This window comes from Saccopteryx bilineata, chromosome 5 (assembly GCF_036850765.1).
Source record: "Saccopteryx bilineata isolate mSacBil1 chromosome 5, mSacBil1_pri_phased_curated, whole genome shotgun sequence".
In the NCBI taxonomy this organism is placed as follows: domain Eukaryota; kingdom Metazoa; phylum Chordata; class Mammalia; order Chiroptera; family Emballonuridae; genus Saccopteryx; species Saccopteryx bilineata.
Genome location: NC_089494.1, coordinates 54,934,164 through 54,951,152, shown reverse-complemented (window position 1 = coordinate 54,951,152; position 16,989 = coordinate 54,934,164). Strand labels below are relative to the sequence as shown.

The window sequence follows — 16,989 nt, the reverse complement described above, 5'->3', positions numbered from 1 at the left end:
TTGAATTTCAACATGAAATGATTTGTGTTAAATATTTGGCCATCTCTTGTAATATTGAAATTATGTAATACCAAGATTTATTTTCATAACTTCTTACATTTTAAGGGTTAGTCCACTTTTGAAGACATTTCTTCTATAAAGAGTCATTGACCTGCATATACCACGCTAATAAGGAACAAGTTTGAAATAACTTCTGTTGTTTTCTTTTCATAGAAATGCAGAGAGACCTGTGGTGGTGCAGTGGATAAAGCGGCAACCTGGAAATGCTGAGGTCGCCAGTTCGAAACCCTGGGCTTGCCTGGTCAAGACACATATGGGAGTTGATGCTTCCAGCTCCTCCCCACCTTCTCTCTCTGTCTCTCTCTCCTCTCTAAAATGTATAAAATAAAATAAAATAAAATAAAATAAAATAAAGAAATGCAGAGAGAGATGATGTATACATTTGATTTAATAAATACAATAATTTAAAATGTAGGTCAACATTATAACAGGCTAAAAGGGATAGTAGAGAAAAGGGACACAGGAAGAGAATGGAATAAAGGAGGAAAGAGATTGACAGAAGAAAACTTGCCCCCAAAAGACCAGAAATCATTTCTGATTTTTACAGGGGCTTTCTTATGTATCTCTTTCTCATTGGACAGTCTCGGTCAATTTCACCATCCAAAGATTATTCAAAAGCAACCCCCTTGCGATGCCTAAAACCTCAGCACTCTCTCATTCTACACTGGTGATAAACTTCTCCAGCCTGTCCCAGACGTTCCAGTTCATTCCCTTCTGACTATAGGGCCAAAAATGCTATTAGTTTCTTCTCCTTTTCATCCTCTCACTTGGAATGCCACTTATTTATTTAGAACTGGCATAGCAAAGCAGGCAAGAGCATGGGCTTTCCTGCCAGGTTCATCATTTACTAGTCATGTGACATTGGGCTAGTTGCTTTATCTTTCTGTGCTTCAGTTTTCTCATCTGTAACATTAATATATAACAACAATACCTGCCTCTTTGGGGCTATTGACAGTATTAAATGAGTCAATGTACATAAAAGACAATAACTGTTACAGAAGTATTTGCTGTTATGCAAGAAATATACTGCTCACAAAAACTAGGGGATATTTCAAAATGAATATAAGAAAATATCCCCTAATTTTTGTGAGCAGTATAGTTGCAGAGCTCCAACTGAGTGCTAGGCACTGGATATACAGCTTTGATGGCAGGGGGTGAGTGAAAGAAATCACTATCTGAAACGTTCTAGCTGGAAGTTTGAACTTTGAACTCTATTTTACTAATACTAATATATATATATATATATACATGTATATATTATACACACACACACACACACACAACTTGCTACAATGCAAAAAAATAAAGTGCTGCTTTTTTAACCATAGAATTATTCTAAGATAGAACTTGTTTTTCCAGCTATTCAACCAGTGCCTGCTCCATTATGTGTGTGTGTATATTTTGAAGAACATGTTATCTACATTCAAAAATACAGTTTTCTCATTGGTTGAATAGGTACTCAATGTTTATTTGTTGAATAAGCATATAAATACCTCTCTCACATCCTCTCATTTCTCCTATAATGTATTTGAAGGCAGTAAAAACATAAGCCTAAGGGGCTGCTGCTTCCATGAACAGGTGAATGAAAATCTGTCATTGTTTGTAGGCAGCAAAGTCCTGTTCTTGGACCTTGAAGCCCTCCCTTTAAACCATCCAGCTAGATTATAAATGCGTTACAGCAGAGATGGCTTCATATCTTGTTTGGCACATATCTTCTAGCACAGTGCTTTGTCTTTTAAAAGGTATTTGTTATATGATTAAATAAAGTCTCAGATATGCAAATAATTTTATTTCCTAAGTTCAATTTTGTATGTGTCATTTGTTGCAAAAATGGCCATAGGTAAGTTTTAGACTTATTTTTTCTCCCTAGGGATAGGGAAAAAAAATTAAATTTAGAATCAATCTGATAAGGAAATAAAAATTTCACTTGATGTAAACAACTTTATTAAAAATTATACAGTTTTTTTCTTTACAATATTTCAAGCATCTAGGACTACTGCTATCATTTTCTCACTGAAATTGACAGCTGGTTTAGATGCATATATGTTCATATAACCAAAATAACTGAGGGTAGGATGAGGAGGGGGGTGTAGGGAGAGGGGTTATGGTAGCCTTTATTTAATAAAGACATTCAAATTTTTCTTTCTTTCTTTTTTATTATTAAATGAGAGGCAGGGAAGCAAAGAGACAGACTCCTGCATATGCCCCAGTCGGGATCCACCCTGCAAGCCCTCTATGAGGCAATGCACTGCCCATCTGGAGCTGTTGCTCTGTCGCTCGGCAATTGAACTATTTTAATGCATGAGGCAAGGCCATGGTGCCATCCTCAGCCAACTTGCTCAAATAAGCCATAGCTGTGGAGGGTGGGGGGTCGGGAGAAAGAGGGAGGGAGAGAGAAGAGGGAAGGGTGGAGAAGCGGATGGTTGCTTCTCCTGTGTGCCCTGACTTGGAATTGAACCCAGGACTTCCACATGCCGGACTGATGCTCTACCATTGGCCAGGGTCAACACTCAAATTTTTCAAAGCCAAATTGAATTTTAACAGTCAATGAACTTGTGTGGATACATATAGCCTTAATTCATTGCTGGCATAAATCCTGTCAGTAAGCAGTGTTGGTATTTAAAAAGTACAACTAGCCATGTTAGTTAATATAGTTGTTCACAGCACTTATACAGCAGCATAAATTATAGAGATTCCAGAATTGGAAAGAACCTCCAAATTCTTTAATTTGGCTAATAGGACACTGGTATCTAGAAGACTGAGGTAATGAAATTAGAACTAGAAACTGCCTGACCTGTGGTGGCACAGCAGATAAGGGATGGACCTGGAACCCTGAGGTCGCCAGTTTGAAACCCTAGGTTTATCTGGCCAAGGCACACTTGGGAGTTGATGCCTCCTGCTCCTCTCCCTTTCTCTCTCTCTCTCTCTCTCTCTCTCAAATGAATAAATAAAATCTTAAAAAAAAAAAAAAAAAAAGAAGCACTAGAACCCAAGATACTGGGTTGCTGGGTCAATGATCATGATGTTCTGATTATCAGCTAGAAAGAGTTGGACCAAATATATGTCATTTTTCCTTCAGTCCTTTTAAATACATTGCCTATAAACATAAAATTAATTGAGGTTGATTGATTTTAATCTTAATTGCTAGAATGAAGCTTTATAGAACACATAACTTGGTCTCTTCTATGTGGACATTTTTATAAAGCAGATTAGAAAAAATTTGCTGCCCTACTGTATTTCAGAAAAGAACATAAGCTAATATTTATTCTCTGACCAGGCAGGGTTTTGTAAGTAGTATGGTGAGAAAATGTAGTTATTGTTCTTCTGACATGTATTTCAGAGGTTAGAGTCACATACCAAACACCATTAATTTATTTGTCCTTTACCAATTCTCCTTTAATTAACTAATTGTTCTTTAATTTCTCTAAATACTCTTAGACACTTGTATGCTTGGCTTGCACTACTTTTCATGGAAGTCAGATCCATAAATTATTAGGCAGTTTAAAAAAATCATGTTTCTTGTTGTTATTCTATAACATTCCCTTCAACTTACTTTGAGTGTGAAAGTAAGTTGGCCATTCATTTACTCCTCCAGAAATTATTTACTAAATATTATAGGTGAAGCATTGTATTAGGCACAAAAGAAATAAAATTGTGGTGTCTGCCCTCATTCTAGCCGGGGAGAAAATATTAAAGACATAATCATACAAGTATTTACTTACAAACTATAATAAGTACTAAACAATGTGAATTATGAATGATTATAACAGGATTGCCAAATTTATGATAATGTATCAAGGAAGTTCTTTCTCATGCTAATGAATAAGGGTGAGAAAAAAAGATTGTTATACTTACGAGAAAAGAACTTTTTGATGACATCTCTACAGGAGCTGGTAACTTGGGAAACTGGACTATATGCTTGATAGGACAGTATGGTGTAATGGGAACAGAATTTCAAATTCTGTCTTCTGTTCTGTCAAGAGCTATCTTTAAGACTTTAGGGAAGTCATTTACTGTCTCAGAGACTCAATTTCCTTGGTCAAAATCAGTCTAGTATTTCAATATCCTTTACATATAAAATAAATACTGGTACTAAGCAGTTACTATTGATACATTATGAGTCCAAGTTGGATATGCTACTTACTCCCACCACACACCGAGCATATATATATATGTATATATTTTTTAATTGAGAGGAGGGGAGGCAGAGAAACAAACTGCCACATGCTCACAGACCAGGATCCACCTGGCAAGCCCCCTATGGGGTGCCTGAGGCCAGAGACCAGGGACCCCATCCTTAGTGCTTGGAGCCAACTTGCATGGCTGCAGGAGGGGTGAGGAGAAAGAGAGAGATAAAGATAAGGGGGAAGGGGAGGAGTGGAGAAGCAGATGGTTGCTTCTCCTGTGTGCCCTGACCAAGAATCAAACCTGGGACATCCACATGCCGGATGATGCTCCATCACTAAGCAAACTGGTCAGAGCCAAGTGTATAGTCTTATTGAAAATTATTTATTGTTTTTTTTTAACCCACTTGAATCACTATGTGCTGTTAACTTAATCTGAGTTATTTGGAGATATTATAATCCAGAAAATCATATGCACTTTGACATTTTACCAGGCATTCTTTTGAGGTGATTTATAAATTAAGATAAACTTCTAGGCCTGACCTGTGGTGGCACAGTGGGATAAAGTGTTGACCTGGAACACTGAGGTTGCCGGTTCGAAACCTTGGGCTTGCCTGGTCAAGGCACATATGGGAGTTGATGCTTCCTGCTCCTCCCCCTTCTCTCTCTCTCTCTCTCTCTCTCTCTCTCTCTCCCTTCTCCCTAAAAATCAATAAATAAAATTAAAAAAAAATAAACTTCTAGAATTTGAACCTGAAAAAAACTAAAGTATAACTCTCAAAAACTTAATTAATTCACCGTTTAAGAAATACAGTTTCCAATTAAAAATATATTGTTTTACTTCTTTACTTACAAAGACATTTAACTAAAATGTAAATTTATTTATCATGTCAAATTAAACTACTTTCTTTGTAGCCCCAAATTAAAGCATATTGTTTCTAATTGCATTATTTCCAATTAAGCAACCATTTGTGCAATGTAGAAAAGGTGGCCAGATTCACAAGTAAGTGGGCCCTTAACCCAAAATGATTGTTTGGATATTTCTTCCAAATCTGTTTTATACATTTTCTAATTATACTGTGCCTACAAGGTTGTTTTCTGAAGCAGAAAGAATACATTGAACCTGATTTCACACATGAGATTTTCTAAAGTATCTCAGAAAAATTTAAGTGATATAATATTAAGTAAAAATGTCAGTAACCAAGATGATGCACAAAACCTTTTGTTTGTCTTATTAACTAAAGGAAACATCAGCTGATCTCATAGAAAAAAATTTCAACCATGAGGTGAAACTGATGGTAAAAATGATAGTTACAATACTCACCATTTTATATTCAGGTATATTCCATTGAGTGAAGGGATCATAATGTACTAAAACATAGCCTTTATGTTGAATGGTTTGAGTGTTTTCTGTTTTTATATAGTATAAATTACACTGGGATAAACATTGTCAGGCATATGGCATTTTTTAATATTTTGGATTATATCCTTAGGAAAGATTCCCAGAAGTAGAATTACTGGGGTAAAGGGTATGAGCGTTTTTATGACTCTTGGAACACATTGCCAAATTGCTTTCCAGAAAAAGCTTAGAGCAATTTACATTGCCACCAGCAATATACACAAGTGCCCTTTTTATAATATTCTCACAGGTACTGGGCATCATATAGTTTTTAGATTTGCAAATTTTATGTACAAGAATGTAGTGCCTCATTTTAAATATACATTTCTTCAATTTTAAAGCCGATATATAGTTTAATCATCTCAAATTTCTAGCATGTCCTTTAACTGTCTATGATGATTTTATATTTTTGTAAGTCTCTAGGGAATTATACGATATATATTAATCTTGTTTCATAGTACAAACTGTTTTGTCTATTTTGTTGTTTTGCCTTGGTGCATGTAGGGGCATGTATTATCAGTAAATAGATTTAGTATTCAATTTTTTTTTACCTAATCAAATACATTGTTTCTTCTGTGATTTTTTTTATTAGTTTTTAGTGTAGCATATCATACCTCTTCTCTGTCTACATTAAGTACTCAGATTATTCTAATTTTTCTAAAGAGTGACTTCTTGAAAATTTCACTTTTGAATTCATATATAATTTAGGTGGATGCATGATGAGGCATGCTTCTAAATGTACTTTTTCCATATTAGTAATAAGTTACCTCAATTATCATTAATTGAATAATCCTTCATTTTCTGTGTAAAGTCTTATTTGTTATGTATTAAATCACCTAATTCTTGGTTACTTCTGTTTCAATGATCTGCCTGGCTTGAGCCCAAGCTCATTGTTTTATTTAATGTAGTGTCCCTTCACATGGATTTTTAAGGATTTTAAAAATGGTCATGCCTATTTTTTTTATATCAGTTTTAAAATTTTCACAAACTCTATAAAACAGTTTGCTTGAATTTTCATCATTTAAAAAAATTTATTAAATAACTAAGTCTAAAAACTGTAAAACAGTATTTAGTTTCACCAATTGTACATCTTTGCATTTATTTAGTCACCTGTTTTTCCATCATTATAAAAGTAGTACCTGCTTATTTAAAAATTAGAGAACTGAATATAGAAAGAATTAAAAAGCGTATTCATAGTTGTTCTAGAATATAGGCATAGATATTCTTCCAGATATTTCTGTCTTGTTAGTTGTAAAGATATGGTGCATATTCATTTGACAAATATTTGTTGAATGCTTACTTTGTGCCAGATACTTTGCTAGGCATTGTGCCAGGCTGACTTCACAAAATAGGAAAATCCTGCCTACATTAACATTTTATCATAATTCATTTGTGTACTTTTGCATATTCCTCATATGTATTTTTAATAATTGCAAATTTCATTGTATGGGTGAATCAATTTATGTAATCATTTTCCTTTAATTGGACATTTCCAATTTTTTATTATTTTCCACATTTAGAATGTTTTCTTAGGATACATATATTTTTACATTTTATTTATTTATTTATTATTGATTGATTTTAGAGACACAGAGGGACAGAGAGAGAAATATTGATTTGTTGTTCCACTTATTTATACACTCATTGATTGATTTTTGTATAAATCAATCCCTGACTGAGGATTGAACCTGTAACCTTGGCGTATCGGCACAACGTTCTAACCAACTGAGCTAAAATACATTTTTTGAAATGGAAAAATTTGCTTAAAGGGAATGAACACATTTAAGGCTCTTGACACAGCTTCCAAATTGCTTTCAAAAGGCTTGTACCATTTTTACTGCCACTGGAAATGGACAAAGGGAAAGTTTTTATATATTTATTTGCCAGTAATAATTAAAATAATAAAATCACTAAAATTTGTTTATTTTATTTTATTTCATTTTACAGAGACAGAGAGTGAGTCAGAGAGAGGGATAGATAGGGACAGACAGACAGGAATGGAGAGAGATGAGAAGCATCAATCATTAGTTTTTTCTTGCGACACCTTAGTTGTTCATTGATTGCTTTCTCATATGTGCCTTGACCGTGGGCCTTCAGCAGACCGAGTGACCCCTTGGTCAAGCCAGCAACCTTGGGTCCAAGCTGGTGAGCTTTGCTCAAACCAGATGAGCCTGCGCTCAAGCTGGTGACCTTGGGGTCTCGAACCTGGGTCCTCCACATCCCAGTCTGATACTCTATCCACTGCGCCACCGCCTGGTTGGCTAAAATTTGTTTTTGTTGTTTTGATAGGTATCTCATTTTAATTTTCCTTTTCGATAACTGGCAAGGTTGAGTGTTTTTCTTTTTACTAAGGTTCAATAAGTGTATTTCTTTTAATATTTTATGTATATTTTTTGCGTTATTAAGGTGCTTATGTTTTCATTTAATGTGTATGAGCTTTATATGGAATAAAGATGTACACCCTGTTTGATATTTACCCTCCTCACAGTTATCTCAAGGAGAAAAGCAGGACATGATCAGAGTTTTGTGCCCTGAAGTCTTTGAAGTCAAAAGGAGGCTGATGCATCTTTCCATTCCCAGGGCCCAGCCCAGCGTCTGGCAGGTGGTAGGTTATCCATACATGACACAGTGGAGGAATGAACTGACGGCAAGCAGTGCATTGGCCTCTGGGGGTCCAGAGACACGGAGACAAACAATGGCAAGCATGGCTTCTTAAATCAAGCCTGGGCCAAGAAATGACTATTCTAGTGAACCAATCCTGTTTTCATGGGTAGAAAGAGAAAATTTTATAGCCAGAGTATAAAAGGATACAGATAACTGGGTAACATCTAAAACAGCCTGAAATGAAAGGGGTAAAAGGAAGAGATATTGAAAAAAGTTATTGAGTGAAGGAAACAAACAAAAGCACTCTGAAATCAACAAAACTAGTAAGTGTTTATTTTACCTCCATTATGTGTGAGATATATTGCTGGCCATGGTGAGTGATTAAAAAGATCTGTAGCTTGTGTAATCACCCAATTCAGAAACTTTTTAGGTAACTCAGGTGGTACATTTCTGTAGAATTCTTGGTTATACACACATATATACATACTTATGTACCTATATGCCACTAAGACCCATTGAAGGCTCAGGAGAAAACATCTCCCAAACTAGGGAAGTTTAAGGGATTCTGGGGCCTTCCTTCTTCATCCTTTTGACAGGTCCCTTTTGGTCACAATATTTGAGGGAAAAGGGAGAGGATGGTAATTGTGGCAATACTTGTGACTGGATTTAGTATCTTTCCCCTTACCTCTGCCTCTGAGTTGTGAGAAGCTGGCAGAACCCATAGCAATTAGGAGACTGAGAGGGAACAATTTTCTTGAGGTAGCTGGTGTGTTACTGCTTTGTGGTACTCTTTTGAGGGGTCATATGGGGAATTTTTTATTGCATACTTTATGGAATAGTTAGCATTAGGTCAAATTTGTATGCCCTCAGGAGTCCTTATAAAACATGATCCCTAATTTCAAGGATAGACATGGCAAAAAAACAAGAGAGAAAGAAAATTATTATAAAACAAGTGTGTCCTGTGAGGAAGAACTTCATGTTAGAAACAATTCATAACTTATAAGTTGCTTCTGGTCAAAATGGTGATGTCATGTTACCTTGGAGTGAGCCACGAGCTGGAAATAATCACTTGAGTGACCCCCTTAAGTCAGGTGAATAAAAGTAGCTGGGCACCTAATATTGTGGGGGTAGGCCACTACTCTCACTAACCTTATGGAGCCATTCATTCTCTTTATGGTGACTTTAACAATATGGTAAGTACTGTTGAACACCTATTATGTACCAGGTACTTTGCCAAGAGTATTATCTATGTTATTACCTGTTAAAACCTCTGACCCAGTTCATTGTTAGTTCTTTTGACCCACACCCCAAGACCCCAAGCTGAATTAATAATTCCATTACTAATTATTAAGGATAGTTAATAATGCTCCACTCCTTCTGCTCATTTAATACAGCACTTCTCATTCTGTAGCCTACATTTCTGGCTTCCCACTACCTGCTGAGCTTGGTAGGAGCAGCACTCATATCTCACTCCAATTTCCCAGCATTTGGTAGTTTCTAAATATTCTGCTGAGTGGAACTTTGAAGTTCCACTCATTGAAGAATCAAGAAATTTATGAGCAAGAGAAGACTTAGAACCTTTGCTACAATCTTTTTTTACATATGTGAAAAATTAAGTTGGAACAGGTAACTTCCTTTAGAAGGTCACATTAATTTGACAGAACAAGATTAGAATCCAGTTCCATAGTTTTTCAGCTCATACTGTTTCTTCCACAGAAGATGCTATCAAAACACAACTAAGTACCTTTATTTCCCAATCTCCCGGACCCACCCAAATCCTATCTGCAATTGGTCTTTGGGCCTTCAGGCTATTTCTGTGATATTAAATTTCCTAAAAAGACTCCACTTTTATATATAGCTTTTCTTTCACAATTCCCCATTCCAAAGTCCAAACTCAAAATTGGCTGGCTTTTGCTGTAGCATCACAGTGTACAAGTTGGTGGGGCGGTGGTGGGGAATTCTGTCTATATTTTACAAACTCTTTCCACAAGCTCCCTTTGATTCAGCCAAATCAAATGATTGTCAACATCCACACCATACTTTTTCTTCACCATTTTTTGAGATACGCTGTTCATTCTGACGGCAGTATCCTTCCCTCGGATAAACCTGGTGAACTTTAATGAACTGCTGCTTCCTTCTGGATTGGGATCTTCTGGTACAGAATAGAGACCTGACTTTAGTCACACCTTAATTAAGCTAATTTTGTGTGTCTAGCACCTAGCAGTATAGTCCTCAAGAAAGTTCACTAAAAGACTGCATCTTTGGAAAGTTACAGAAATGTAACTTGCTCTTCAGAGTTGTAAGCAAGCCTCTACCAAAAATTTTGTCTGGAGAAAAAATAAGTAAATATGTTAGCTTACTGGCTTTTTTCCCTTTAACCCTAGTTCATCTGTTATGACTGCCGTTTTCACTCCCTCTGTGAACTGCACATTCTCCCAGCACCTCTGCCCCTGGACACTTGTGGGAGAGGAATCCATGAATTCCTTTGAGGCTCCATCACTGGAGCAAGTTCTCAGTACTGTAGTTGGTAGAAGGCTGGGCTACAAACAGGAAGTTTTTATACTTCTGGCTAGTATATAGCCTGGGGCAAAACCTGCCCTGGAATCTGCAAGAAAGAATGCTAGACCACTAACCTTCATTATCGTCATCAGTGTGTACATTCTGACCAAATATAAATTGGAGCTTCTTTCCAGAACTGGTATCTAGCATGCATGTCAGAATAGCCCCACAGTCAAAACTGTCAGGTTTAAGTTCCTAACTCCTCTCCTTCACATTAAACAATCTTGAACGGGACATTTAAAAAATTGTTTTGTAATTTTAAGTTTGCAAAGTATCCGAAGAACTGCCTGAGGGCTAAAGAGAAGCAGAGGCAGGTCCCATAATCTAGAATCCCTTTTTTCCTCCCTCAATGCCCATGACCCCATCTTGCCCTTTTAACTCCCACGAGGGGCAAAAGGCAGCTTTCCTCCACCTGCGCGCCTGGCCCCCTCAAGGACACGTATTAGTTTCCAGTCCTCTAGGACAGCTGGGAACTCCCCACCATGATTTCAGGACCCTTGCGCAGGCAGAGGGTATGTGGCCAGTCCCGGGGATGACCTCGGTCCGCCCGCCCAGAAGGCAGCCCCAGCCCCAGCCTGCGGGGCGGGTAGTCCAATGGGCAGCCTCGCTCCGGAGGCGGGCTCAGGCCGGAAGCCACCCCGCGGCACAGCAGCCCCGCGAGACAGCGCCCGTTCCCCCGCCCTCTCAGGCACTGGCTCCGCGGCCAAGGGCGGCAGGGGCCAGCCCGCCGGGTCCCCGCCGCGCTCTTTGTCCTGGCCGCGCGCGGGCGGACGCGTGCGCCCCCCGGGTGAAGGGAGGCGCGGAGAGAGCGCGCGGGAGCTCCCGGGAACAGCTCGCGCCCGCCGAGCGCCGGCGGCGCGCGCCCCTCCGCCAGGCAAGCAGCGAGAACGCGCGCCGCCGCCGCGCCCGCCCCTCCCCCCGCGCTCGCCTCGGAACTTGCTGACTGCGCGGCCGGGAGGAGCCGAGTCGGGCGGCGGCGGCGGCGGCGGCGGGAGGCCACAGCGCGCGGGGGTCTCCCGCGTCTCCTCCGCCTCGCCGGGAGCTCGCGCCCTCGCCCAGCCGAGCTCCCCCCCGCTCTTTTTTTCCGAAGGCGCTGGGCGGCGCCACCCTCCGGCCGGAGCCCGGCACTGCACAGCCCCCTCCGACTTTCAATGTTCCACACTCCCCGGCCAGAGCCTCCTCGGCTTCTTTTTTTCCCTCCCCCCCCTTTCCCCCCCCCCCAGCTGCCTCCATTTCCTTAAGGAAGGGTTTTTTTCTCTCTCCCTCCCCCACACCGTAGCGGCGCGCGAGCGGGCCGGGCGGGCGGCCGAGGTAAGGCGGCGGGGCCGGGGGGCCGCGTGGGGGGCGGCCGGGGCGGCGGCGGTGGGGGAGGGGGTGGGGGCGGGCAGCTTTGTTCGCGCCCGGCGCCCGCGCCGCCGGTGTCCGCGAGCCGCGGCGGGGCCGGCCGGGCTGCTCGCATCACTTGGCGCCCGGCGCGGCGAGCGCTGCCCGCGGCCCCCGCGCGGCCCTCCCCACAAAGGGCCGCGGAGCTGCGTGGCCGCCGCCTCCGGCCGCGGCTCGCCTCTGCGGGCGCGGAAATTTGTTGCACTTCTTGCGGCTTTGTTTGTTTGTTTGTTTTTTCTGTTATATATATATTTTTTCGTTATTCTGAACAAAATGTCGGTCCGTGCTGTAAAAATTGAGCAAGGAACCTTGATGGCATTGGGAGCTTTGCAGAAGGTGCAATTTGGATTCTGCTTTTCCCAGGGTGGCAGCTTAGTCTTGGCCGGGTGAATCTTCGCTCCTGGCCGTGGAAACGGCTAGAGCAGCTTGTTAGTTGATTTTTAAATTCCTAAATGTTGTCTTTAAAGGCTTACGTGCACAGAGGAGGAATTGCCACCTTAAATAAGCATATGGGCGATTAACAGGGTATGTTTTCCTTTCGGAAAGAATTTGGTAGCTTTGACCAATGTCAGTGTGTAAATATTTAGACGTTATTAGTGACTTTTTGACATTTTTCAGCGAGATCTGTTATTTACAGTGTGTCATATGTTATTAATGCTCGCTGCCTAAGTTCCCTGGCAAATCTGTTTCATGCCTTCTGAGAAAGTAGACAATTGATAGATTGTCCTAGGGATGGAAAAAAAAATGTGAGTGGGTTTTCTAACTTGAGTTCGGTAAATCCCTGAACGCTGGTGTTGGGAGACACATCACCTCCCCTGTAACCTTGCTGTACGATGTGCTAAGTGTGAACACTTTCCCAGTGTTTTCATTAAAATACGGTTTTAGGTGAATATTAAGAGAACATGCTGTTAACTACTTTCTTAGACTTAACATTTTCTTTCTTCCCCCCCTTTCTTTTAAAAAGTTTCCCAAGGAATCACTTCATCAAGATGTCCAGCGATAGGCAGAGGTCCGATGATGAGAGCCCCAGCACCAGCAGTGGGAGTTCAGATGCAGACCAGAGAGACCCGGCCGCTCCAGAGCCTGAAGAACAAGAAGAAAGAAAACCTTCCGCCACTCAGCAGAAGAAAAACACCAAACTCTCTAGCAAAACCACTGCTAAGTTATCCACTAGTGCTAAAAGGTAATGTGGCAAAGGATTAAGCACACTGTTAGGTTGTCTTCCAAATAGTTGGACACTTTTGTTGATTTTTACGTCAGTAGCAGTTGTTCACTATATACTTCGTGGGCAATTCATTTGTACCTGAATGAGTTGTCCTTCTTCCTGTGGTATATAGCCACCTCCCTAGAATTATTCTTTTAAGCGAACTTATTCTGTACTTCAGTAACTTCAAGTAACTTAAGTCAGAGTGTCTTTGAGTAGAGAGGTTGGACTAACATTCTGACAGATTGTTTAGGGAGTTTGCAAGGAGAATTTGGTGAACCCAAATGAGCTGGTATGTTGAGGATGTCCCTTTTTATGAGTCACCCTCTTCTTCATTGAATCTGACACTTCTAGAGACCAACAGTGTCTCTGTTCATGAAAGTGAATGATCAGAAACAATCATGTTTGCTAGAAAATTTGTAAATTCAAGGTCTTTGCTATATTTGGAAGCAGATTAAAAACTTTACCTTAAGTCTGCCTTTAGCTTTCCAAACGTGACTTTAAGTCCTGCATCCCACATATTAATTTTTGTAATTAAATGATGGTTATACCTCTGAATTCCTGTGAGGGCAAAACTGGTAATTAGCCATTTACAATTTTAGGTGGCACTTGGTGATTGAAAACTTTCATTGTCCTTGTTCCTTTTCCGGCTGAAACTTGTGGATATGCTTGACACTTTAATACTCAACAGCAATACAAACATGTTTTGTTGGGTATAAGTGAAAGATCATTTGTTTCCTGTTGATTTTTATTATCTGTGATGGTGAAAATAATGTTCTGTCAACTGGGACTCCGTCAGTGTCAGTAGTGGAATATCCATGAATTGTAGTAATTATATATCAAGTGCACCCACAGTATTAGTGTTGACATTTTGTTGATTTTTATTGATTACAACCAAAGGAAAAATAAAATGTAAAAACTGATCGGATATTGGCATTTTGAGCAATTCTGAGTACTCTTATATTTCTATGGGTTTTCATCTCTGTGTATCAATAATCAAGTTAATAACTTCTAAATATTTTAATAAATAACAGCAGTCTTTGGAATAATTTGCCATCTTTGTCAATTTGTTGTAGTCTTCTTGAGGAACATTATAAACATCTTAAGTTTTGAAAGCATTTTACATTTGAATAAAATCAATAATTGCTTCTCCCCCCCCCCTTTACTCAGAGCTATATAGTATATCTTATTATCTCCTTTCTCTAAAATTTATTACATTTAAGTGCTGTACTTAAGATCAGGGGAAACAGATATGGTTAAATAATGCCAGAGTCCTTTGGAAGTTTTTCACTGGGAAAGACATTTGTAAATTTTAAACTTCTTTTTACAGATAAAATATTGTCAGAACTATTCGTGTGTAAGTGCAGTAGCTTGTTAATTCTTTCCTTGGTAAAAGTGACTTGAAGTCATTGTCAAATATTCTAGTGCTTTCCCTCCTCCCTTCTTGTCTCATTTGCATATAAGCTTGAAAAGAGAATTTCTTTGGTAAAAAGTGTTTTAAAACAGATTTTCTATCCTTTTCTGAGTGCTAGTGGAGGACTATTTCTCAAAACAGGTGTAAATGTCTTCCTTATTTACAGTAGCAAGTGAGAAAAGAAGCTGCAAAGTTTCTGTTAAGGGATTTGGGTTATGCCTCTGAGAACAAAGAGGAAGCAGCCATGTTAGCATTACTGAAGGCAAAGCCAGCCTTGCATTTAACTGCATGGTGGTAGAGGGCAGTGTAATTCCCCGTTATTCTGGAGACTATCTCAAATCCTTTTTGTCTGTTCTCATTTTACTAACAGAATTCAGAAGGAGCTAGCTGAAATAACCCTTGATCCTCCTCCTAACTGCAGGTAAGAAACGAATTTTGTTGATTTAATTTCCAAAAATATGAAGAGACTAATGTATCGTCCTTGGATGTGTGTGCTGCTGAAGAGGCTGTATTTGCTTCTTTTCAGCTTTGCAAGTGGATTAAATAAACATTTTCTAGGGTAAATTAAATAAATTGGGGGAAAAAATACTAGCATATGTTTACATTTTGGACGTATGGTTGTACTGATTTTGTGCTTTTTACTGAGATTTTTGTGAATGGTGCTGATTTTTGTTCTGTTGTAATATTTCTGTAGTGTTTATTCAGAGACTTCTATATAGTGCAGAAACTTCTAAAATTTTGTTAAGTTTTAAAGTTACTGCTTGTGTGCAATCTGAAGTGACCTTCTGAATTAAGAAATTGCTGACTATGATAGAAAATGTAAATGAAGTAAACAAGAGTATAGTTGTTTCTGTTTGATTAATTCAGTAACTTGCCTGAAGGACAAATTTTATGTACTAAACTAATGCTTTTAGTTGCTTTCTAGAGAATGCATTGTGAGAATTATTTACATTTTAATCAGATATCCTCATTACTTGGGAAAATTCTTAGTAATTTAGATACTTATAATATGTGTGTGAGAAGCAGTAAATGAATTGGAATTTGTGGAAGGAATTCATTTCAGGGAAACGTAGAATCATTTAAGATTCTTGGTTGGTAGAAGATACATTAGAAAAACTGGTTGATAATTTTTTTCCTTGAAAGATTTTTTTTCAGTTCATCTTCTTAGTGCTCGGTTTTTCAACAGTGATTTTATGGTTTCCAGAATTCATTGAACTTAGAAAAAGTCCTATAAATAACTTGCATAGAGATACTTGCTTAAGAATGAAAGTGGCTGTTAGACATAAGGCAGTGTTATGAAAATGTTATCTTTTACCTGTATTTTTGCTGTGATTTGTGTTCACTTGTGATGAGGACTATCTCTGAAGTCTATTTGAGATAGAGTATCGTCCAATTACTTCCTACTATATGCGTTAACCAGATTCTCAGATAAGGTGATTTGATTGTGATTTATCCAGTGAATTAACAGTTTTGCTCATATTTATAATCAGCCATTCAGTTCCAAAAGGAAACATGATTGTAAACTAATTTTAAACAGATAATGGTATGTCAGATCTGAATATATTGCATACGAGCTGCTCTGCACTGTCCAGTGATGTAGCCACTAGCCGCTTTGGGGCTATTGACCACTTCAGTTTAGTCCAAAATGATATATGCTCTGTATGAAATACACATCAGATTTTGAAAACTTAGTATAAAGAAAAGAATGTAGGATAATCTTACTGATTTAAAAAGATTTTTATTACATGTTGAAATGATAATAGTTTTGTTATATGGGTTATATAAAATACGATTTAAAATGTCACTTTTATTTTTTACCATTTTAATGTGGTTATGAGAAAGTTTAAAATGACCTATGTGGCTTGCTTTATATTTCTCTTGAACAGCACTGCTTTAGAGAATAAATAAATTACAGTATATATTTTCAGGCTTTTAAATGGTATCTCAACTCTGTAGCCTTTTGGGAGGAGGTCAAGTTAAATTTGCTCTCTGAAGAAACACTTAACTTTGCAGAGTGTATTTTGATATTTCCTATATTATAAAGATGTAAAGAGCTTTCATTTCAAAACTCTTAAATATTTTAAAATTGCATGTAAGGTCAAACATTTTTAAAGATTTCTGTTGATTTTCTGCAAATGGTCCAAACGTATAAATCTAGAGAACCCAGTTTATATGTGTTGAATGCCGTTAGAGTAGTAGCATAGCATTGAAGTTGTTGAAGAACTACACTGTACAGTTTAAC

General features: G+C 38.7%; 1 protein-coding gene across 5 annotated transcripts in view; it reads left to right on the top strand.

The window, feature by feature from the left end:
• The first annotated feature begins 11,426 nt into the window (after positions 1 to 11,426).
• Positions 11,427 to 16,989, top strand: part of UBE2E3 (ubiquitin conjugating enzyme E2 E3) — a 96,862-nt gene continuing 91,299 nt past the window's right edge. The window contains exons 1-4 of one of the 5 annotated variants that reach the window (XM_066281098.1): positions 11,427 to 11,620; positions 12,026 to 12,057; positions 13,094 to 13,312; positions 15,118 to 15,168. In XM_066281098.1, coding sequence (XP_066137195.1) covers positions 13,119 to 13,312; positions 15,118 to 15,168 — 245 coding nt within the window. In that variant the 5' untranslated portion in view covers positions 11,427 to 11,620; positions 12,026 to 12,057; positions 13,094 to 13,118. Of the gene's footprint in view, positions 12,058 to 12,283; positions 12,466 to 12,515; positions 12,655 to 13,093; positions 13,313 to 15,117; positions 15,169 to 16,989 lie in introns of those variants that run through there. The other 4 variants (XR_010731980.1, XM_066281095.1, XM_066281097.1 and 1 more) reach the window with 4 other exon arrangements.